This window comes from Ruditapes philippinarum, unplaced genomic scaffold, assembly GCF_026571515.1.
Source record: "Ruditapes philippinarum isolate M1 unplaced genomic scaffold, ASM2657151v2 ctg916_1_1_1_1, whole genome shotgun sequence".
Classification (NCBI taxonomy): domain Eukaryota; kingdom Metazoa; phylum Mollusca; class Bivalvia; order Venerida; family Veneridae; genus Ruditapes; species Ruditapes philippinarum.
Window position 1 is genome coordinate 192,762 of NW_026860290.1, and position 25,104 is coordinate 217,865.

The 25,104-nt window shown below is 32.1% G+C and overlaps 2 protein-coding genes across 2 annotated transcripts; both read left to right on the forward strand.

Moving 5' to 3' along the window:
- Positions 1-7,421: 7,421 nt before the first annotated feature.
- Positions 7,422-15,003, forward strand: LOC132759556 (CUB and sushi domain-containing protein 1-like). Its single transcript, XM_060751347.1, has 10 exons — positions 7,422-7,667; positions 9,265-9,442; positions 9,849-9,914; positions 10,577-10,751; positions 11,278-11,414; positions 12,792-12,971; positions 13,555-13,737; positions 13,938-14,208; positions 14,392-14,423; positions 14,951-15,003. The coding sequence occupies exons 1-10, from the start codon at positions 7,602-7,604 to the stop codon at positions 15,001-15,003; spliced, it is 1,341 nt and encodes a 446-aa protein (XP_060607330.1). The 5' UTR covers positions 7,422-7,601.
- Positions 15,004-15,064: 61 nt separating this feature from the next.
- On the forward strand, positions 15,065-25,104 carry LOC132759557 (neurogenic locus notch homolog protein 1-like). The gene is made up of 13 exons (XM_060751348.1): positions 15,065-15,146; positions 16,495-16,767; positions 17,696-17,857; positions 18,519-18,680; positions 19,151-19,381; positions 19,901-20,068; positions 20,724-20,921; positions 21,441-21,686; positions 22,287-22,481; positions 22,726-22,884; positions 23,301-23,378; positions 24,074-24,176; positions 24,493-25,104. The coding sequence occupies exons 1-13, from the start codon at positions 15,065-15,067 to the stop codon at positions 24,842-24,844; spliced, it is 2,409 nt and encodes an 802-aa protein (XP_060607331.1). The 3' UTR covers positions 24,845-25,104.

The window sequence follows — 25,104 nt, forward strand, 5'->3', positions numbered from 1 at the left end:
TGAAAACATTGTGTACTGTATCATGGACAATTGCTTGAAAAACATGTCTTACACTTTACCTTTATCATTGATTAGGGCTGTTTGCTGTATGTTTGTAATAACGGCTGTCTGTTATATGTTTGTAATAACGGCTGTTTGTTATATGTTTGTAATAACGGCTGTATGTTATATGTATGTAATAACGGCTGTTTGCTATATGTTTGTAATAACGGCTGTATGTTATATGTATGTAATAACAGCTGTATGTTATATGTATGTAATAACGGCTGTATGTTATATGTATGTAATAACAGCTGTATGTTATATGTATGTAATAACGGCTGTTTGCTATATGTTTGTAATAATGGCTGTATTATATATGTACGTAATATGTATGTTATATGTATGTTATAACGGTTGTTTGCTACATGTATGTAATAACGGCTGTATGTTATATGTATGTAATAACAGCTGTATGTTATATGTATGTAATAACGGCTGTATGTATCATGTATGTGATAGCGGCTGTATGTTATATGTATGTAATAACGGCTGCATGCTATTTTTATGTAATAATTGTGTATGTTATGTGTATTTAATAACGGCTGTATGTCATTTTTATGTAATAACTGTTGTATGCTATATGTATGTAATAATGGCTATTTGCTTCATGTATGTAATAACGGCTGTATGTTATATTTATGTAACAATTGTTGTATGCTATATGTATGTAATAAAAGTTGTTTGGTAACGTTAGAATATGCAAGAAAAAATATCTGACATATGTTTGCGGTTCAGAACGGAATATCCATCCGTCGGGAACCCGCCAATGGGCGGAATATCAATGCCTCGGGAACCCGCCCATGGGCGGAATATTCATCCCTCGGGAACCAGCCCCTTGACGGTAGCTTGGCAAGCCATGTTACCGCCCAATCGGCGGGTCCCCTCGGGACATATATTCCGATCAAAAACGAAACATATGACATATATTATTAGTTCTGTTTACGTTTTACAGGCATTCATGTCAAAAAAAACAAACGACTAAAAGGTCATGAAAACATCAAAATTTACTTTTAAACTTTTATATTTAAAATATTTCATCATTTATAACTCTATACACAGTCATACTAAATAATGTTGAAACTGCCCTAAGAAAAGCAATGCGTAAACATTTCTTTTCTTTTTACTATCAATAGAATAATAAAAGAATAATTACAACCCCTCCCCCTCAGGTTAAACGGTTTAAAAGTATACGATACGTGTTTTATTTATATACATATTTTTTGTTTTTCGTCATTTTACCAAAGTTGGTCGTATTCCAATGTTTGGTGTAATATACATAATTAACAAAATAAATAAAACATGTTTTGCAGGTTGTTATTTGAATAAGAATTTGTTATTGTAGAATAAAATGCACTTTTTTACAAAAAAAAATGTTCTTATTTTATGGACAAAGACGATAGGTTTAACCTGAATATTTGTCCTTGTACAGGTAACTTTTACAAGTTTCGGATTGAACAAAAGTATGTTTGGCAGATTTTGTATAACTACATTCCTCTATAATTTTTAGCAATTTTTAGGCATTAGTTGCATGCTACACTAATTACAAAACATATCACAATGACATGTTCTTTTGTGATCTACCCGGAAGACCAGCTCATAAAGTCTATATTTGTAACAGAAATAAAACCAGTCTAAAATCCCCCTTTATTCTTGCCGTCATCGTCTTTTATTACTTATTGACGAGGTTTTGTTATAAAAGTTTAAGTGCCAATTTTTGTTTTGTATGCATTTGTAAAATGTTTAAAGCTCTTTGAAATGTTTGTCAATGATATCATCGACCTTTGATCGTACAACCTGTTCCAACAAATCGTTAATCGTCGCCACTATCAACAAAAGTATAAACATATAGAGGCTTACTGATGATTTGTATCCCTTCGCCCACACCGCTGGTTTAAGTGTATTTTGTCATCCGTTCTATTAAAAGATCCAAGTATGTACAAATTTATTGCGTTGCTGCAAAGTAATAATAGAAGGTAGCCATGTAAATTAGCAGTATATTACAAAAAATATAAATAAATGCTATGACTATTATAACTTTAATATTAAATTATGTATAATGTTAAATCAAACTGTAGTTACTTAAGTTACATTACAATCATTGATTTCTTTATATTATCTATATTATTGATTTTTTTATATTGATTGCACTGAAATGTACTATGTACAAATCAAAAATAAAAGTTCTGTTCTGTTCTGTTTTTAACGGGCGTTAATGGTCGGCTTCGAAATATATAAACGTCAATTAAATATTTTATTTCGCGTGAATAATTTATAAATGAAATTTCTATATTACGACAGAAGGCCTTAAACTTATGACTAGAATATCCTTATTAGAACTTAGGAAAATAGTAAAATAAAATAATAAATATAGTAATGTAGAATCGTGGAATCATAACTGCACTTTAATAATGCCTTTTAAAAACGTTCAACTACTAATTATTTAAACAGTATTTCAATAACGTGTGCCCTACTAGTCTAGTGACATAAATCTCCGACATTTAAACATGAACTGTTGTATATTATTAAATATAACCTCTTTCATAAGATGTTGAAAGACAATTTCTTTTGTATTACATATCTGATAAATATGTACCACAATGTGAAACCACCCTACATATAATAAGTCATCAAACCACGGCCTAAATATCTATCAGTCTTTTGTAGGGTTCTCTGAAATCTGCAGGACATTTTTTTGGTAAATAAAAACGGAGCCATATAAAGTAAAGTTTTCTTTATAAACTCTTGTATAGTTGTATTGATCATTTTTCAATAAACCATTCAATAGTTTCTTTCAGAATATATCATATTTCACTTCCTTATACGAAATAACAAATTGGTTTTGCAGCCTACTTCCTTATTATAATAAAAGAATAACGATTAAAAAACTTCTTTTGTCAACCGGTTGCCAAATTTGCTGATTCAGGTTTAATTATCCAGTCCAAAATTAAGGTTATTTCAAGGATTAAGTGTCCTGCCCTATCATTCTGATAGTTTCAATGATCTATATTACATTTGTTTAAACATATACTATGTAAAATTAAAACTAACATAAAAACTATATTTTGTGCTCTTATACCGTAAAACGATCATGTTCGTTTAGTGCACAATTTCGTGCATTTTTCGCTAATAAAGCATAAATTGAATGCGAATACAAAACACCAGCAATAATAAATCATGCGAATTCATCGACTTAAGTTGTTGCATAAACTTTTTTGTTTACATAACAAACAAATTAATGGCTGTGTTTTGAAACTATCCCCTCACTCAGAAAACTAACTGATTCAAATTTTAGGTTAACTTAATTCAAAGTGACAACATAGTGTTTTAGTGTCGGTCGGTCGGTCCGCCCGCTTCTCAGTCAGCAGTCCAGCTAGCTAGTCAGTCAGTCGATAAATAAATAGGAAACATAAAGGAAACAAACAAAAAAGATGAAGAAATAAAATAAAAACAGCAGGCCTGATGTTTATGATGATGATTTAAAAATATGAAAGTACATGCAAGATATTAGGCTTTAAATGCATTTTTCCATCCTTTAAAAATATATATATAGTCCTTTGTGTTTGTTTTTGTTTTGGCGCGTACATTGATAATGTAGTGTCTCACTTGTAACAAATAACTAGTAAAAAGTAATGAATAAAGAACAAAAAAAGTGAAAAACGATACCTTAAGATTGCGTGTTCTGTTCGTTTTTTTTTTATTTTTAAACTGTAAATTAAAAAAAAAATCAATAATGATAGTCAAATAGCATGTAGCTTGCTGTACTAAAATCTGATGAAAACAACTAGATGACTGAAAGATCACCTGAATTCCAAAGGCTGGGGAACTTAAGGCCAAGTATTTCTATTTTGTAAAGAGTTCATTAATCAATGCCTCAATCAAAATAGTCCATCAATTTATACATATGTCATTACCCAGTTATGTATAAAATTATTTCACCATGACCTGTAAGAAGTCTGTAAAGTTAATTGGAAAATGAAAAAGGAAGTTATAGAAACAAATTAATTTAAATTATTACAATTTTTTACTGTTAAAAGATTTATACATGAATTGTAGATCACAAAAAAGCTAGTCTTGAAACGAATTGACCAGCAATACGTGTTTAATAATGTGTTTGCTGTTGGTTGAGTGAATACTTAATTTAACTTTTTATTTTACATTAATGAAAGACCATTTTTCAAATATTTTAAGTTGTATCTATATAGTTAGTGAAATAGATATCATTTTTTGCTTAATAGTTATGAGTAAACGAAACAAGATAAAATCGAATAGTTATGAGTAAACGAAACAAGATAAAATCGAATAGTTATGAGTAAACGAAACAAGATAAAATCGCTTTAGCTTTTTTTTTTAAATATTGAATTTGGGCTTGGTTAAGATGAGGATTTAGTTAACAACTGCGCGTTCCCTTGGCTCTATAGAGAGAAAATTGGAAGTTCGATCCTTAGACGAGGCGTGATTTCTCTGTGAGAATAAAATTCTTATTTTTGAACAATAAGTCTAATATTAATTTCTACTCTCACCAATTATTCAGAATTCATGTGAGGTTAGTAGTCTGTCATTCAGCAGATAATTACTGGTAAGTTATCCAGAAAAAAGGTAGACGCGACTGCCAGGGTATGACTGTTTTGTAAAACATGTGTTAAAATCGGCGACAAAACCAGGAAAACGAACAATTAAATACTAAGATTATTACTTTTCAATATGGCTTGTATCTTCTCGAGTGGTCTACAGCATAAGGTCTTTGAAAACAAGTAGTCGACCTGTAATGTGTATTAGTAATCTTAGACGTCTAAAATACTTATGGTCGCCGTAGGCGTTGTCGAAAATAACGAAATAACGACCTGCCATAATAGTTGTAGTCATGGTCGAAGTCATGAGCTATCTTGTCGGCACAGTCTTAAAATGTGTAGTCATGGTACCGTAGTTGTGCACAAAGTCTTTAAAGTTGTATGCGTGGCCGAGCTCCTCATTATTTTAGATAACGACTTGTAGTCATTAAAGATGTCTTAATCGTAGTTGTGATCAAATTCGTGGCCGTTGTTACCGTCATAGTCTTTGAAGACGTAGTCGTGATTATCTTTGTAGCCTCAGCCTGATTCTCTGTTGTAGAAGTAGCAGTTAATGTAGAGGTCTTAAATGTGTAAGTAAAATTAACATTTGTGGTTAAACACGTTGTTATGTTCATGGTTGTATTCGTATTCGTATTATTCCATATCGTAGTAGTGGCCGTGGTCGCCAGTGTAGTCGTATTCGTATTCAAAGAAGTTGTAGTTGTGGCAGCCATCGTCGAAGTTTGTACTTGTAGTCATTAAAGTCGTAGATCGTGATCGAAGACTTGTAGTCATTAAAGTCGTAGTAACTATAAGCTATATTCGGTTTAAACTGCATATGGTGTTGCAATCAAATTATTCAGTTCACGCGTAAGCTATATTCGGTTTAAACTGCATATGGTGCTCCAATCAAATTATTCAGTTCACGCGTAAGCTATATAATATAGCGGTATATTGCTCTTTCTAATTAAAAGTCGTTCACTGCAGTGGCGTAATGTTTTTACAAAGAAAAGAAAGAAAAAAATAATCGAGTGAGGTAAAAGCTCTATAATCGATACATATTTAAGAAATACACAAAAGGGACATGGTGGTCCTAATATCGCTAACATAAATATGAATACTCTAAATGAAAAGGAACAAGTTATATTGTAAACTTTAGCGAAACTGGTTGATATTGCTAAGGGAAAACAATAGATAGTAAAGAAGTCACTGGTTGCTATAAAAACTCAATGGTTTCCTTGGAAGTCAGTGCCTGATATGAACTTCAATGGTAGATTCATTCGTTGCTATAGAAAGTTAATGTTTGCTTTTATAGAAGTCACTGGTTGCTATGGAAATTTACTGTTTGCTATAAAAGTCAATGGCTGCTATTAAGCCACGGTTTGCTATGGAGGTCAATGTTTGTTATAGAAAGCAATTGTTTGCTTTGGTAGTCATCGGTTGCTATTGAAAGTCAAAGGTTGCATTGAAAGTCACTCATTACTATGGGAAGTCACTGTTTGCTTTAGAAGACAATGGTTGCTGTAGAAAGTCACTGGTTGCTATGGAAGTATATGGTTGCTATTGAAAGTCAATGCTTGCTGGAGAAAGACACTAGTTGCTATGGAAAGTCACTGATTGTTATAGAAGGCAAAAATTGCCAAAGAAAGTTAGTGGTTGCTATGGAAGTCAATGGTTGCTATGGGAAATCACTGGTTGCTTTGGAAGTCAATGGATATTATGGATAGTCACTGGTTGCTATTGAAGACAGTAGTTGCTATGTAAAGTCACTGGTTGCTATGGTATTTTATGAATTCTATGGAAAGTTATTGGTTGCTATGAAGGTCAATGGTTACTATCGAAAGACACTGGCTGCTATGAGAAGTCACTGGAAGACTTTTAGATGTTTCTTGCTAAAATCCAAGGCTCTATACTTCATCGTTTTATTGTGGCATGTAGTGTAAGCAATGATTAAAAGCCGCAAAAAGAAATACTCGCAAGTCACATTTCAGTTCAAAAGTAGGACTTTGTCCGCTGCATAAAAGGATTGAACAAATTTATAAGTTTAATATTCTTTTATGTTGTGTTAGCTGTGCACGAGGATGACACGTGATTTTAGCACAGAACTCGGTCATTATGTCAAATATTTTCTAAATAATTGGAATGGATGAAAAAAAGGCAGAATCATTTCAATTTGACAAAAATCCATTAAAATGTTCTTCATTTACTATTCGACATTACTTCGATAATGTATTGACATAAAGGTACATGATTAATTTTGATTGGTTACTGTTGATAATCTGTATACATTTCATTTTATATACCCCAAATCCACTGAAAAGATTTGGCTGATTTAAATAATGATATGACTTATGACTTACTCGTCCTTTATAAAAAAATCAGTAGATTATTTTTTAAATCTTTACGATTCAAGATAACCATGACACAGACTAGGAAGAGGACCATTTTAACTCTATGATACACATGCAATTCTTAAACGTCTAAAAGAACAAATGTCAAATAATTTGGCGACGTTTACAAGTCTCCTGCTATGAATAGTAATTATTATTATTTGCACAAATTTAAATTCCTTGCGTCAGAAAAAAAATAATCCCTGAAAATAAATTCATAAGTAAAAAGAAGTTAAAAAGAAAGAAGAAGAAATTTGAATATTAATTGCAAAATATGATTCCTGGTATCAGATTAGAAACCAAAACCCAAAATTAAAAATAGATAAATAATTTTTTTTTAAAATGACATAAAAAAGTCGTAAGCGCTATAAATAAATAATGAATAATTTGCTGGGATGAGTTTTTATTTGTCATACACCAAACCAGCGACACTTATTTGCATAATTAGACGTCTCTTAATCAAATATAATCAACGTTCTCGTCTTACATAGTTAAAGCAGTTGATTTGGCGTACAATATTTATAATACTAACTGACTCAACCTGGAAGTAAAATAAACCTAACTGCGCGACTGTTATAGCAAAATAGTACTTTGTGAAGTAATGTCGCGTTGAAAAAATATGGCGAATATCTTCTTAATTTTTATTCTCCTGGGATTTGGTGTTGGCCTCTCAACACAAAACACCGTAAGTCTTTTCTTTTTATATTAATTACCAATTTATTAGTTGGTGTCTTAATATCACTAGCAAATAGAAATTTAATGGTAAGGATATATTTAAACTTACAATATTTAAAGATGCGCTTTTGTTTCTTTTAAAGGCACACGAATCCTCTAAAATGGGTAAATCTTTTTTTATATCTTCAGAGAGGAAAAATGTGTTTTATACTCGTTTAATTTTGGTTTGGAAACAATGTCACCCGAAAAGAATTGAATGTGAAATAATTTGTTATAAAAGTATGCAAGTAAAATTACTGTAGCATTTGATTTCCATACACAATACTAAATCAGTGACTAAATTCGTGGACTTAATGGAACTCCAGTGAAATCCAAAAGTCTAAAAAAAAATATTTCTTACATAGATCAGTTGGGACACTAAAAACAGAACGATATGCAAAATTTAGTAAGAAATAAGACATATTATGCTGAAATAATAAAGTTACAATTGTTTTTTGTGTGTGTGTGTGCTATTTTAGCCCAATCTGAGTGAAAAGATTTTTTTTTCAATTTCGAGTCTTTTTAATAATTCGAAAAAAAAACCAAAGGGAAAAAAAAAAGATTTAGCGAATGATTTGGAATATTTTTGGTGTAGATCTTCATCAAATGGAACCTTATTCTCGAAATACTATTTCCATTCCCGTCATTCCTATATGATCAATGAGTAAGTTTTTGGGTCACATGGCCTGACCATTATTGGGCTTAATAGGCCTCATTTTACCATATACCTATATATCTATATGTAACAGCATCACGTGTCAGGTCGATGAATTATGTATGTAAGTTATAAAATTCTTTCTTTCTTTCAATTTGTTTTGGTAGCTTTAAACAAAAAGTTTAAAATTACAAAAAAAAGGAGATTTGTTCGGTATTCCCTTTATTTTCCTGTTCGAAAGTCTAATTGTACTATTTCAATAACATAATTATATATTCCGCATAAGTTTAAACATATTCGTTTTCATTCGATTGGGACGAAACCTTAAAGCTTGTGGCAAACTATTCGCGAGACCGTTTCTTGGGTTTTACAAGTGCTTATGTAATTACAGAGACATTTTGTCGCTATATTAGTGCTCGAACCCATCTTAACTGGGTTGAGAAAATAAACCATCCACAGTAACTTGCCATTTTGTTTCTGCGTTCGCTTAAACGCCAGTTTAACACCTGTGTTTTTGTTTTAGTGAGACGTTTTAGTGTTACAGAAGTTATACAATTTATTGATTATCTGTAATTTAGATATAACAGATTTACAGTCCTTGGATTGATTTGATGTTTGTTTGTTGATGGTTCTCTTAGCTAATAAATGTTAATTTGCCTTTAGAGAAAAGTTTGAGATTAGTAAAAAAATGTTTTTTACAAACCAAATTCTAATTAAGTTATGAAGTTTGGAAAAAATCTCTTGCAAGAAAATAAGAACTAAGAACTTTGATAACTACTTTGAAAACTTTAATACATCCAATTTGAACAAAGAAGTTCATATAAGTAAGATGTAAAAAGTTGTTGGGTGTCCGTATGTATCTTAGATTGTTAAATAAAAGAAAGGTGTGAAAATACGTTTTATTAATCTGCAGGACTCTGATGCAGAGAAATGTTACATCGCCGAAATTGATAATTTTGTAAGCATAGATTTCTGTTCGGAAGAAGATGAAGTTGATAACACGGTTAAACATCAGGGAGTATGCACTGCGAAAGATGGAAAAGTGTATACTTGCGAACACGGTCAATGGTCGGGAACCGATAGCTCTGTCGGTATGAATTAAATTAAAAATCTTACACAATCTTATTGAATATAAGGATAAAGCATCTTAAAAACATAAAAAATTGTTTCTTTTATCACCTTGTTAAACGTGTAAGTAACATCAGGAGAGTTAAGATATCAAAGTTTTTGTGAATGATAAAAAAGATACCGAGAATTTAGTAACAGCAATATCTTTTCCTGCACAGTCTCATGTATAATGCCAACCCTTTGCTAAACACTGATTTTTCTGTTTTATTTATTAACAGAAACCCAATAATAACATATATTTACATAATGGAATGACTATTGACAATTTAATAACAGTAATCTTTTCTTCAAATATCTTTGATTTTCAGATTTAAATTTGTTTGAATCTTAAAAAAGTATTAATCTACTTTTTTTCATATATTTCCACAGCAACATTAAACAGAAGAAAGCGGTTCTTTTGGCTTATTATCCCGGTGGTGATTTGCGGGTTTTTCTGTAAGTAAAAATTCGTAAGAAAATAATTCTTTTATAGATATTTATTTCATTTAATTATGACCTTGATTATATACCACATTGTTATATCATTTTTATGTACTTTTAATTAATTTTTTAAAGCAATAAAACTATTCATATTAAAAATGTCCGGTAAATTGCTTATAGGTTTGTTAGCCCTAAAAAAGAATTTATCAGAACGGGGTCTTTTTTTTAAATTCCCTTATGAGGATATAAATAATGCAAAAATATTCACTTTTTTAAAGCAAAAATAATTCACTTTTTTTTCAAAACCATAATTGGCACGTGAAAATGTTTCTTTGTCATAATGTATGAAATAAAAGTTTGTGTTACTATAAAAATTACCCAGACTTTGGTGATTGCTACCAAGCTATCGCGTTCAATACAGGGTTATTGTATAAAAAAGTTAAATATTTTAGTGGGTTATTGATATAGAATAACAGTTACAAATCATTCTACTTTATATTTTCCTTTTTATAGATTTTTTTGAATAAATAAAGTGACAGTGTTGAAACTTGTTGAGATAATTTTAATCATTTCCTCAAGTTACTCATGGAGTACAAAACATTGTAATTGGCTCGTGCCGTCATGTGGGCACTTCTATTTTCTATTCCATTTTTGTCCTATTCTTTGTCACAAAATAGGTAGAAGGAGACGAGGGGGAGGTGTGAGGACAATTACCAAGTATCCGCCTACATTCCCAGTACCATGTACACCAAACGATATCCAAAGTAATTACAACATTGGTTCCGGAGAGGACAGCGTTGTTGTTAGCTGGACCGTGCCAAGAGCCTCGGATAGAAATGGAGGCACACCAAGGTATTATCCTTTGGTTAGGATCTCATTATCTGATTCCTTTTAAATGTTGAAGCTAAATTTTGGACCAAAAATAATTGTAATTGACCAATTAAAACAAAGAAATAAGATTAAGTAGAACGATAGTATTAATCAGATTGCCGAGTGTTTTGATGTTCTTTCTGTTTTGTATCATAGGCAAAAAAAACAACACTTCCCCTGTCGTCACACTATGTACCCCCAGAAAAATGTAAGCAATAAACAAGCATCTGACTATGAATTTTCTGTCATTATCATCACAATAAATAAACTTCAGAAAAAATGTAGGCTACTAGCCAATCAACGAGCATACTTTATGTTTATCCTCGACAAACAGTGCGGTGCGGGTAATTTATAACTGCACTACAGTTACCGCACTGTGCAATTATTCGTATACGATGTAATTCATTTAACAAATTTTCAATAGAACTATCTCCAAACTTTAATACAACGTATTCATAATGAAGTTGAACATCTGAAATAACTTGTTTGTAAAATATGTCAATAACAGTGTTACACAAGTTGGTGGTGGTAGAAATGGAGGTCGATTCGATGGAGCTACCTATGGAAAGACGCACTATATTACTTATAAAGCTACCGACTCCGATGGCCTTACTGGACATTGTTATTTTTCCTTCACTATCACTGGTAGGTAATGTGTTCTATGGAAGACCATTGTTGTTCTTTTTTCTATTCTTTATTGGATTGTTGTCTTTTTGGTATGCTTAGTCGACAGTCGCGAATACTCATGGCAAAATGACATTCTTGTATTTATGCACCTTCAAGCATTTTTATATAAAACATTGTAATAATTTCAAATCTGTTATGGTTACTTAATGCTAAGGCAAGAGTATCGGACCTGGGAAGGAAATATGACCACATTGATGAAAAACCTCTGTGTTCATCTTAAATATGTCAAAAACCAAAAAAAAATTGAAAAAAAAAAAATTAAAAAAATTTGCCCCCTTAAAAATATACTATAAGTAGAGAAGGCCGGAAACTCCAGATTCGAGTCTACGAGCAATGGGTTCATTTCCCGGGACGTTGTGAAAACAGTTGTCAAGATAATTTAAAAAAAACTTTTATCATTATTTTACGTTTGTATTATGCTTCCAAATGAGACCGTAACCAAGTTTCTAGCCTTTCCCGTTCATGAAATATATATCAACAAACGAGCGAACTCGTGCTAAAACTCCTAGGTAGACAAAAAAGTGGCACAACAAATCGGTACGTAAATATAGACATATGCATGTTTGTAAGCTTATTTTTTTAATTATCTGGACAATGTTTTCACAATGTCCCTGGAAATGAACCCCTTGCTCGTAGACTCGAATCTGGAGTTTTCGACCTTCTCTTTACTTATAGTTTTTTTTTAAGCCCAATAAAATTTTTTTTTTTTGATAATTCATGTTATTATTGTTTAACTTTTTTTTCCGGCCATTTTTTGTTTTGCTTTTTTGGGTTTTTCTGTCAATGTTTTATTGCTATCGGGAATTTTTTAAATTTTTTAAAGTTTGGGTTGGTTTTTACCATACCCCTATTTTTGTTTTTGAAGATTTCAAAAAAACGATAAAAACAATAGAAATGTATCATTTGGATATCTTATAAAATATAACTTGAAAAAGATAATGTTGACAAAGTTCTAAGTAACATTTAATTATCTGCTATAAAATATATGTAATATCTGATCATCTCACACTTGCCAACAACATCAAAGTATAACTCTTTACATGTTTTGTCTAACAACGTTATACTTTATTGTATTACATACCTTCCATTATAGACCAATTCACTTTAAAAGGACACATATCTATTAATAAAATTCTGAATGATACTTTTGTGGAAATATGACGCATGATTATATATAACCATAATGCAGGATTATCATGTGTGAAGTTCGGTTGCGTACACTGTACATTAATGAATGATAAATGTTATAATCATGACAGAAAGAATAGATCACAGCTGTATAATAAAATGTAAAATCAATTAGTCATTAATTATACTCATTCCTTTTTCTGCAAGAATTAACTTGTAATTCTCCGTCGTGGCCTCCAAATGGCGCACGAACGTGTGACAACAAGAATATTCTCGGAAGTTCATGTCACTATACATGCAATACTGGGTACCAGCTGACCGGAAGTAGTACAGTCACGTGTCAAAATGCGGCATCGCCATCATGGTCAGCTGTTCCAACTTGTGAAAGTAAGTTTGATTCTTGCTTAATATTTTCAAAGTAGTAAAAAATATGTTGAAAGTAAAGAAAAGAATTCTTTGAGGAACCGGTAGTCCTGACGGAGTGTTAAAATAGATATCATAAACAAAATATACCTCTATATAGCGGACCGGAAATAGCTCTATGGAATTTTAGTAAAAGCACTCTTTTTATCAGATGAATTATCACGTAGAATAAAACGCAGACACTGTGTAAAGTATTTAAAAGCACATTATGCCTTAGAAACGAGTACTTTTTTCCTTCTCATTCAAAAATGGTCTCCGAGCATGTTAGATGCTCATCACCTTAAGAAGGTTGATAAAAATGTGAAGAATTTGTCGTAAATGTAGCAAACTGGAAAAAATAGTATTCCGACTTCCATGCAAAATACTAATTCTTTATAACTGTACCCATTGCCAAAAAGCAACGGACGCTAACGATGGTTCAGGTAATCTCACTCATGAAAAATATAAATAGGACACCAAAGTTTAGAAGCGTTTGAGAAATAAAAAAGAATTAAAAAAAAATTCTCGAGAATAATGGGCCTTTAATATTATATTCATCTTGTTATAGAAATCACCTGTAGTGAGCCGAATTTCCCTGTGCATACAACGGCACAGTGTTCAGATCCAGACTACGGCTACTTGTCGGTATGTTCAATGAAATGTGACGTAGGGTACACCCTGAAAGGAGCTTACTTTATGCAATGCCAGGCAGACCGTACATGGTCAAACGTTGGAGCTACATCATGCGTTGGTAAGGTGTAGTCTGTAAAGTAGGATACAATCTCACTGAAAATTTGCTTTTTATGTTTATATGAGTGTAATTAACTTACTATGCATTGTTAAATAAACTTCTGTAATGCAGAACTTGCTAATGCTTTGATTGAAATCAGTCATTTAATTCATTTTTACATTTTTTTAATTCATAAATATGTTGTTTACGATTTAACTTAGATGATTCGCCGCCGACTATTTCGTGCGTAACTCCGCAGATTTTTTACGCCGACAGAAGTGTGACGACAACTTCAGTTACCTGGCAACTTCCTACAGCGTCTGACGCCACAGACGACAATCCTACCATTGTACAAACTTTTGGCCCAACAATGGGAGCAGTTCTTGAAGTGGGAACAGAAATAGTAAAGTATAAGGCAGTTGATGAAGATGGAAGCGAATCTCAAGAATGTTTTATACAACTTCAGGTTGAAGGTAGGCAATGCATTTTTAAGCAACCCAATTTTTTAAATAATGATACTTTGGATCAATATTTAAAGATGCCAAGATTTATGCATACACTTTTTTTTCTATTATTATACTAAAAACGTGTACAATACACAACATAAGTTAACAATGAACAACAAAATCCAAATTCGAATTTTTGAGTTACATTTTTCGAATATATCTTTTGTAGCTACAAATTAGAACAATTAAATGCATTGTGGGGTTGGTAATGTGACGGTTTATATCATTCATAAAAATAATGTTAGCCTAAAATAATAACTGTTATTTTTCCCCTTTTGTTCGCTTTTTTAGAAAAAATTTTGTGGTCACCCTTAGATAATTTTACTGAGATACATGGGTTTTCTGTTCAACACCCAACTCTGGAAAGTTTTCGGTCATCATTCGGCGTATGTTTGCGCGTACCTGCCGTAGAGGGCACTGATCTATCACGGGAGGCAAATGACCCAAACAGAAGGGGTTTGGAGGGTGGGGATCTGGGTGACAAAACCCTTTTTGAGAGGTAGGTTTTGAAGCAAACATTGAAAACCCCCTTTTTAAAAAGGTAGTTTTAAAGCATTTCATAATAGACAAGTTAGGCCAAAATTCAATGTCATTGTTCCGGGCCATGCCCGATCAATTTTTTTGGCAAAATTTGCTTGGTGAAACGTCTTGAAAATAAAAGCTTCGGGAAAAATATTTTTGAAAGTAAAAATTTTTAAAAAAAAACCAAAAAACTTTTTTGTTTGCAGAAATCGCTTGTCCGGAATTAGAAGCACCAATTAATGGAGCTCTAATCCCATGACACAGTATTGACAAGACCGTTACGTATTATGTCGTGTAATAACCTATTCGATATACCTAATATGGGCACAAACTTTAATGGACAGTTTTTATGTAAAGACGATGGAAATTGGACTCCATTTGATACAGTGCCAGACTGTATAGGTAAAGTATATAAAGATACTAAGGTTTCCCAACCTGATAAGTCAAATTAAAGGTTGATATCAATGAGATTAAAACATTTATAGGTCGGCAGGGCAAGGCATCTGTCCGTATATCACACAATTTGAAAAGAAAGTTCGTTTAATAGTCACTTAACGCTTTCAGGCTTTAGGCTACCTCCATTGAAATGTATAAAAACGTGGGGCTTCTTAATTTTTGGCTTTTGAATTAGAATTAAAACGAGTTACAAAATAAAAAAAGTCCCAAAAATATTCAAATATAATGGACTTTTATATCTCTGATAGTATTGAATTTGAAAAAAATTATAACAGCCTTTTGCGGTTTTATTTTAAAATTTAACAGTAAGGACAACCTTTAAAATCAATTCGAGAGGTAAAACGTTTTTATAAATAAGGTCAAACATAAAAAAAACAACAGATACATTAAAAAAAGTATAACCGTGAAAACTTTTTCTGTAAAAAGTTTGTCTTCATCTTAAAAATCTTATCATTAATGGAGTTAAAAACAAGCGTTAAAAAAAAAAAAAAAATATTTAACTAGGACATTAATATTTTACGGTTGAATCATTTTTAAATTTTATACCTTTCACCCTTTATTAGTACCAAAGGAATCCTCGATATGTGAAGCTACCGGCTGAGAGATTTTACCTAATGGGGCAATTGGATCGGGCGATGAGGCGACTATGGCAGACATTAAGGCGGAATTTTCCAAAATATAGTTGATAACAAACGTTAGCCCATTTTCACAAAAGTTTGGCCCCTCTGGGGAACCTTCTTGCTTTAAAAAATATTGTTTAAATGTGGACTATTTCCCAAAAAACTCGCCCCTTTAAAATTACTTTTTTCGATCGAAAGGGAAAACCGTGTCAACGCATGTAATTATTTTTTATAGATTTGAAAAAAAAGAAAAATACTTCCCCATGTTTAGACATTTTTATTAAAATTTTTATTTTGTTTTGAGAAATGTCAAAATTCAGTTGCATTTGGTACAAGAAAAAATCTTCCATTTCCCCTTCCCCTGGCTTTCCCCTTTTTGTCATTTTGGGAAAAGGACAAATTTTAAAAACTTTTAAATTTTAAAGGGTTAAAAAAAGGCGCGTTTCGTGAAATTAAAAAGTTTAAATATCGGGGCCGTGTTTTTAAATTTTTTTTGTACATTCCAAAGTGATGATTTTCTAATTCTGATCTAAACATAAGGAAGGACTGCATCTTATTAGATTTTACTTTTATGAATTCATCCCTTAATGGAATTCAACTTTTCAAAATTCTTTTTTAATTTTAAAAATTTGTACCATTTTAAATTTTAAATTTTAATTTCGTGCCCAAATAAGGAACAGAAATCGAAAAAGAAGCCAGAGACCCCTTTGTAATTTTGGAATTTTATATCGTTAATCCTTTGAACTTAACCAACACAACATTTTTAGATGCATTAACTTATTACGACGATATACAGCTCAACACACTGAAACCGGCAGTTCAAGATCTGATCAACAACGGTACTTTTGACATCGCAAATTTCGTGCTGAAATCCGATTCATTTGCGACGCCAAGTTACGGCGACATAATATGCGATGATGGTTACATGCTGGACCAATCAACATGCAGTAAGATACATTGTTTAGTTTTTGTCCTACTTTTCTGGCCAATAAGAATGCCTAATGACAGTCTAATTCGCTTTCAATTAAAGCGGCCTTTATTTTTTCTAAAGGTTAAATATGATATTTTTAGATAATTCGTTTCATATAATTGTCAGATCAAAATAATTATGGTGGAAAATGAAATTTGCCGTCGATAATGTACATAAACAAACTGAAAACCCCAAGGTAACTCTAATCTGCCGGTGAGCTCTCTATACGTAAATTAGTAAAGGGAAGACTCATAAGATCTTCTAATTTTAGAAACGAACGTTACTGGCGCGTTATAAATAGCTCTCCGATCGCTGATTTGAAGAAGGCTTTACAATGATATGATGTGCTTTTCCGAGATAAAATTATTGAAATACTTAGTTTGAAACAACACTTAAAGTTTTTTCCAAACAAAAAATAAAAGCTGAAGGCTGCTTTAACATGTTCTCAGTAGCGTTTATTTAAGACGTAATATTGTAATAAACGCTTCGAAAGTTGGTCAACGATTAAGTTAGATGCAAATAAGAAAAGAGTCCTACGTCCCTCTTTTTGGGCTTTTTTTAAATTCTTATTCTTTTTATGAAACTGAAAATTATAAAACACAGCTTATGACTGACTTCTCAAAGAGCTTAATCACTCGGATGTTTAAAATCAACGTATAGAGTGTCTTAATTACCTGGTCAGAAGAAATTTAAAAAAATGTAAAAAATAAGAAAGCTATGATAATTTAAAGCGACATTATCAATTCCCTGTCGGTTGTCAAAAGTACATTTGGTTTTAATTTGTTACTCTTATGCACTGTACAGAGTTGTAGATTTTAGCATTAGCTTCCATTTTTATATTGTCGAATTCTATTTGTTCTTTTTTATAAAATCGAATTTTCAAACATAAGCAAAATATTTTTCAGAGCCATGTCCGGTTGGCTACTTTCTTAACCAAACAAGCAACCTATGTGATCAGTGCCCTGCCGGCCTGTATAAGGACGTCGAAAGTGCAAGCACGTGTTCATCATGTCCTAACGGGTACACAACACCGGTATCTGGGTCCAAGTCCGAATCTGATTGTGTCAGTAAGTATATAAAATATATTACTTTATCTATAATACTTTAAGTTTTAAATAATTATGCTTTACATTTAGTGTTTTGTCAATACATAACTCATTTAATGATAGTACCATAATAAACGCAACTTTTTGGCCCTTTCCGACTGTCTTCGTAGGTACTCGGTATCATATCGGAAGTGGTTGTGACCATGGTTACCAGTATTAAAGTGCACCTCTTATATTTAACTCATTTTTGTATAATTGCCGTCTTTCTCCCCATGAACTTAATTTGAATTTAAGTAAAATAAATATTTTTCAATATTTTGAGAGCATGATTTTTTTTTGCTGTATCGCTTGAAAATAATAATAAAATATCTGACTAAGGTTTGAGATAGTTCACACACTGAACAAATAAATTATTATTTGAAAGCAAATTATTGTTAAAATGACAACTAAACGGACTTGTTGGTCAGACCTCGGAAAGTATATGTCCCTCAGCTGCGCTTCGGGCCATATACCTTCCTCAGTCTGACCAATCAGTCCGTAAACTTGCATATTGCCCTCAAGGTCATGTTTATTTGTTAAATGAATGATACTTTAAAAAAATGCAATATAATAATTGTTACGTTAGCTGTTACAAAAAGTTAATTTCGTTTTTTAATAACAATATGATTATATTTTCTTTCAGAATTATGTAGTCCAGGAACATATTCTGCAAGTACTGTTGAGATATGTAACACGTGTCCCCTTGGTTACTATCAAGATGAGTATGGACAGACGACGTGTAAACAATGTCCTTCCGGTACAATAACTGCATCAACAAACAGTAGCTCTGCTGATGATTGCAAAAGTAAGAATTTCAGCTATTGATATTTTTTCTCTCTATCATACCATTTGAGTCTGTTTTTATGCCTATACTTTACATGATCTCCTGTCCTCGGCAAACTTTAAGACAAATTCTATATAGTTGATATATTAAATACTATATAGTCAATATACTAGATACTATATACAATGTAATCATTATGGAAGATATTAGACAGTCAACATACAATGTACTACAAAGTCAATATACCAGATATTTCATAGTCTATATACTAATACTATATAATAAATATAGCACATACTACATAATATACCACATGCGATGCATTTAAGATACACTTGTTTAGAATTACACAATGGTATCAGCAAATTGTGGAAAGCCGTAGTTATGGAAAGGCACAGTACTGGGGCTTTCCATAGATGTATTATCTTATAAGGATTTCTTTGATTTCTCACCTTCATTATGTCAAAAATCGTTTCCTTTCCCCCCTCTAGTATTTGAGGAGTGCGTGTCTTCACCATGTAACGGACATTACTGTACCAGTGTCCAAGACAATTATATCTGTACTTGTGATGGCGGTTGGTCTGGGACTAATTGTACGACACCACCGGATAATTGTAATGGCAACGCATGTGAAAATGGTGCAACGTGTATAAGTGGAACTAAAAATTACACGTGTAGTTGTGCTACTGGATACAGTGGTCCGTTTTGTGAAGTTTCACCATGTAAGTTTTTATGAAATAAAAGTTAATTTATATGTTAATTGTTTTATTGTGATAATAAATGAATAGATAAAATCTCAATCTGATACAGTAATTCAACGTTTATTGCATTGTTTAAGGCCCGATTTATCCGCACAAAAATATCAATTTTACTCTTAGATGAATTGCTACACTTTCCAAAAATTTCACTCATTTGCCGTATAACTAGGTCATTTTTGCTTGTTTTTTATTCTAGTACACTAAGCTATTTAGACGGTGACTGATTATTTTGTTTTGAAATCAAGATGCCACTTTGTTTACATTATACTACTTTTGTCACAATCCGCGTCATGTTCACTGCTATTTTGGTGAGATAAGCATCTCGTGTGTTCTATAGCTAAGTCTTGTTATTGCATTATAAAACACATGTTTGACAGGAATAAAGATAACAATTTCTGATACTTACTGTATCTTAAAAGGGTATGCATAGTTATACAGAAAAAAGTTGCTCTGATATAGACATTTTCCCCTCGTTTTCTACAGTGGATGGCGGTTGGTCAGACTGGACCGATTCAGCATGTTCAATGAGTTGTGGAACTGGTAGTTTGACTAGAACACGACAATGTAACAGCCCAGTCCCAGATACACACGGTGCTGATTGCGTTGGTGACGCTACAGAAACAATAGCTTGTAATACAGATGCTTGCCCTGGTGAGATTTCTATCTGAACTTTTGCATGTCTAAATATAAAGATTTTGTTTTTGTGAACAGAAAAATTTATGTCTTTTTTTCTTTTTTCTTTTTTTTTTTGAAGTTTAAGGGTGAGTGCTAGCCCATTTGATGACCTGCGATACGTTATTTGTATACAAATGGTTGATAAAAAAGCTTACAATCTTTAGTAATATCACACGGTATCGCTGACTTTATACATAAAGTTATAAAAAGTTATAAAAAGAATCTTACATTTTTTTTTTCATTTAGATTTATATATCTATTTTGTATTAAAGCTTGCCACAGACATACCCTATAACACTCCTGAACTCGTTGAAAAATATTAGAAAACAAGAAACAACCCTGTATGTACGAAACCACATTTTCTCCTTTTTATTGTGTTGATGGAAACACTGTAAAAGCCAATCTGGTGGAGGTTTCAGTTTTGTTTGACTTCAGAAACCTTAGCCACTCGACTATGGACGCCCTTCATCATCGTTTTATGATTTATTTATTACTACATGTATGATTATATTACTTTTAGAGGTTTTTAGAACAAAGTCAAATAGGTAAACTACGACACAGATACCATGGAATTTTAAATACAAAAAATCTTGTCACTTTTTATGTTTCAATTGCTGTTTCTAAACCACAGTTTGTGAACAACTCACGAGCGCATCCGGGACCTTGTTCAATTGTTCTACAAACGGAACATTCGGTGATGAGACATGTACAGTATATTGCGAGGATGGTAAAGTACTTCCACCCGGTTTAGATGATGGACAGTCATACACGTGTGGTCCAAGCACCAACTACGAATGGGATTATTTGGAAAATACGCCCAGCTGTGTTGGTTAGTTGCGACTATTTAAAAAATTAACATACCGTGAAACATTATAATAAGATATATAAATTGCCTATGATCGATTACAAAATACTTCATGTATAACAGTAAAGGCACATATTTATAGCTGCAAATATTTGTATTTAGTACTTCAACATAGTAAAATACATGTATACATGTAGATCGTTTGCAAAAAATATATTATAGTAATGTTACATTGTATAAAGAGCAAAAGCAAATCAATTTAAGAAACATATGACAAGCGTTTGAAATATTTGCGTTGACTCTTTCAATTATTTGGCGATATTACAAATTTGTCTTTTCGTTGACATAATAAATTTTTGCATCGTAAACAATAACAAAAATGAATGCAAAATTACAATGAAATGTCTGCTTATTGGTGGTAGTGCTGGTAGTTTTCACTTCGGATCACGGCAGTAAGCTACATTGAGTTTACCAGAGCACAGTTCAGCCACCGCACCGCATGCATGCCTCCTTATTACCATTTATATTTTCTTTTATTTCTAGACCCTGTCGGTCCAGGGAATGTTAGCATAACCATATCTGTAGAGTATGCCACAGAGATTCCCGCCAGTATTGCGTCAGACTTTATTGACTTGATAAAAAACCAAACATCAGGCCTGCAGTGCTTTGATTCTGCTAACTGTCAGACGAATATAGAAATAGATCAGTCTACCTTGACGATTGTGTTTAATATTCCTACATCCCAGGGACCAGACCTTGATTATAGCGACTACATATCGAGTGGAATACGTAAGTTTTATATTTGGGTATGTTTTATGTCTATTCCCGGACCAGGGCTTATTTTTTGGACAAGAATTTGAACTGGTATATCAAATAATGTGTCTACGTTGTTATTGTTTTCACGGCGTTACATATTTCGAAAGGGAACTCGGCGGTAACTGAGTTGAATAGTATTTAAATATTGATGAAAATTTTACGGAAGTGGCCGAATAACTTGAAATAATACGAAAGTTGCCGGATGACGTGAAATATTACGGAAGTTTCCTGATGACGTGAAATAGTACAAAATTTATCGAATAACATGTTGCATTCTCTAAAGCAATTATGCCATTCCTAAATATAGGAAAACATCACTAAAATCATTACGATATTAAGAGTTTAAAATATTCTTATAACATAATGGGGCAAGGCATTTAAAATACTTTAAACAGATAGGCAGTCTTTCATATTTATGAAAATCTTTTCAAGATTTTTTCACATTATATAGAAATATTAAACATGCATTTACATTGAAACGAGATAATCTTAAATGAACACTGTATTTACATAACATGCTTTTGTATGGATTTTTTTATTTAAAACTTTCAATTATTTTTATATTTTAAATAGCAAATGGTGCTCTACAAGAGGTTATAGACGCAATCAATCTTTTGGAACAAACTGCCGAATACATTCAAAACAATACGAATGAGTTGTTTGACGTCACCACTGACGGCGTGACGTACACTGTTGTAGACGACAGTGTAACAATTGATGCTGGAGTCACGTGCGATAGCGGATTTGTTGATTATGACGGCATTTGTGGTAAATATTCATTCAATATCAAACTTTTCTGGGAGTGTAAAATTTAAAATATACACGGCGAACTGCATTTGTTTTATTACAAATTTCATAATTATATTTTCTATTTCCCTTTTATTCAAAACATTGAAAGAAACATTTTAAATAATATTTAAAACCTTTTATAACATTTCGATTCAAAAATATGTATTCATTTGCGTATTTAAATCACTTTGGACATTACAATAACATTTATATGATGTTGTAGTTGCATGTCCGGCAGGCACACACTCTATTGATGACGTGTGTGCATTTTGTGAGAAGGGAAAATATCAGTCGAACGCTGGACAGACGACATGTGAATCATGTCCAGATGGGCAGACGACAAATGCTATAGGCTCAAAAGATAGCTCACAATGTATAATAGGTAGTGTATCTTACAATAAAATCTATATTCTTAAAAGGAGCAAAACAACATTAATTTTCTCCGATAACTTTGTGCTAGGTCTTATTAATAATTGAAGCTTTTTTAACAGAAAAGAACATTTTTACGAAGTGTTTACACATATGAAACTTAGTTAGAAACAAAATTTTAGAGAATTGCTTCAGAAATTATTTGTTTTGTCAAATATGGTAGTGAACAAACCGCAAACTCAGCTTATTTATTTAAAAAAATATTTTTTTTTAAATGAGGGCATGTCCTTGGCTTCATTACACATTCTTGTACATGTAATAAGTTTGTACAAAATGGTATATTTAACAATTGTCGAGCGAGCTTGAAAATTCTTTTTATCATTTTGAGTGATTTGAATTGAACTTATTATGTTTACTTGATAAATATAGAATCAACATCAATGACAAACTCCCCGACAACGGAACAAAGTACAAAGATGTCGCCTCCGGGAAAACGCCCTCGTGACGGTGAGTACTGTACCCAAATTCTGTATAGATGTGAGCTGTAAAAAATGTGTGTCACATTCATAAAACCAGATATATTTATGCAGTTTATATTAGTTTTAAACTTGCTCCTTGGACATTAGCCCTTATCAAACATTTATCCCCGTTTTCTGCTGTTGCGGACATATGCCACCTCATATTTTTTTAAAGGATGTTATTTGCCCAGAATGTCCTATAAATTTGAAGACCGTTACACCCATCCTTGTTTAAAGTTTTGAAGAGCAGACGTTTGCTCATAATTTACTTCTTTGCGGTTTGTTTCGTTTTTCAAGAACGTGCCACTTTACTTCTGTGTCACTTTATTCCGTTCAGAATATTAAAGATAATACAATAGTTCAAAGAATCAAAGAACTAATTGAAATGTTGCTATATCCGCCAAAAATCTTACATTTGTTTCAGTTTAGCACAATGCTGTTTAATCTGATCTGTTCTAAAACAAACCACATTCGGTTTTTTACATTCGCATAGGCAATTTCATATGGAAAAAAAACATGATTTTTGAACTGGTAAATCTAAAATGCTTCGAATCAACACAATTTAAATTGAAACGAAAATATAGAAAACTTTAACAAGAATTACTCCCGTTTTGAAGGCAGTAAAATGATAATAATAACATTTTTTTTTTCTTAATTATAAATTAATTGTAATCTTTATTTCAGATGATGATAATAACAATACCGTGACGATAGCGATCGCAATTTCTGTGACAGCACTAGTTATTGCATTATTTGCGATAGTGATGGTTTGGTACAAGAAATTCAGGTATATAAAAACATATTTATGAGACCTAATATATTAACCCCGCCTCTATCCCCCAATAAATTTGTATTTGAGCGTCATTTTGAAGCCGTGAACATGTACTGAAAAAGGAAGACACTCACTTAATTTTATGAAAACGAAAACCACTTGTTGTTTTAATAACCAGGGAGCTTTTTTCTCTGTCAAATAATGCTTTAGAAAGGTTTCTGATTATAGAAATTGGTATAATTAAGAGAAGTAATAAAGAAAGTGAGACTCAAATAATAACATCTTTCTGTTATTCTCTTTATTATTTTTTTTTCATTTATTTTCTTGGCAGACCAAATACAATTGATTGCTCAACCGAAAATCTAAGAGTCGAAACAGGTCGAACAAGGTTCATAAGAAGTGGCCGCGGTATGCCCGCTCCACCATCTCGTACGGTTACAACAATGTCAGAATTCGATCCAAACGACTATCAGAGAGGTAGTGACAGCTGTCGGACGCCTGGGCCACCACATGTCAGAGTGGCGTCTGCTAATAGCATGTATTTAACACCCGAGAACATAAGAATAGATTGTCAAAGCCCTCCGCCTTACGAAGCAGGTTTACCAGTATATACAGAAAAAGATTTTACATTGTTTGATAACACATATGCCGTTATTAACGACAGTCTCCCTGGAAAAAAGTAAACAATTAAAGAGAAACACTGAGTAATTAAAGAGAAAAAGTAAACAATTAAAGAGAAACAATAAACAATTAAAAAGAAAAGAAAGATTAACAATAAAAGTGTAAAGTAAAAAATAACAGATAATGGACCCTAATGGTCAGACTATCGTTTTTATCATGGAGGTGTGATTTTTCTAGAAGAATGAAATGTTTACACATGAATCTTGTTATTCTATAGAGTTTTTCGCAAAATGACTTCAAAGAGGATATTCCCCACCACCTA

Bases quoted from the DNA above. Each gene is read 5' to 3' on its own strand.
- LOC132759557 (XM_060751348.1), top strand. From the start codon at position 15,065: ATGGGCACAAACTTTAATGGACAGTTTTTATGTAAAGACGATGGAAAT. The intron at 17,858-18,518 runs GTAAGTATATAA...ATTTTCTTTCAG, and splicing joins GTCCGAATCTGATTGTGTCA to AATTATGTAGTCCAGGAACA. The intron at 20,069-20,723 runs GTGAGATTTCTA...TCTAAACCACAG, and splicing joins TAATACAGATGCTTGCCCTG to TTTGTGAACAACTCACGAGC.
- LOC132759556 (XM_060751347.1), top strand. From the start codon at position 7,602: ATGGCGAATATCTTCTTAATTTTTATTCTCCTGGGATTTGGTGTTGGC. The intron at 9,443-9,848 runs GTATGAATTAAA...ATATTTCCACAG, and splicing joins GGGAACCGATAGCTCTGTCG to CAACATTAAACAGAAGAAAG. The intron at 10,752-11,277 runs GTATTATCCTTT...TGTCAATAACAG, and splicing joins AGAAATGGAGGCACACCAAG to TGTTACACAAGTTGGTGGTG.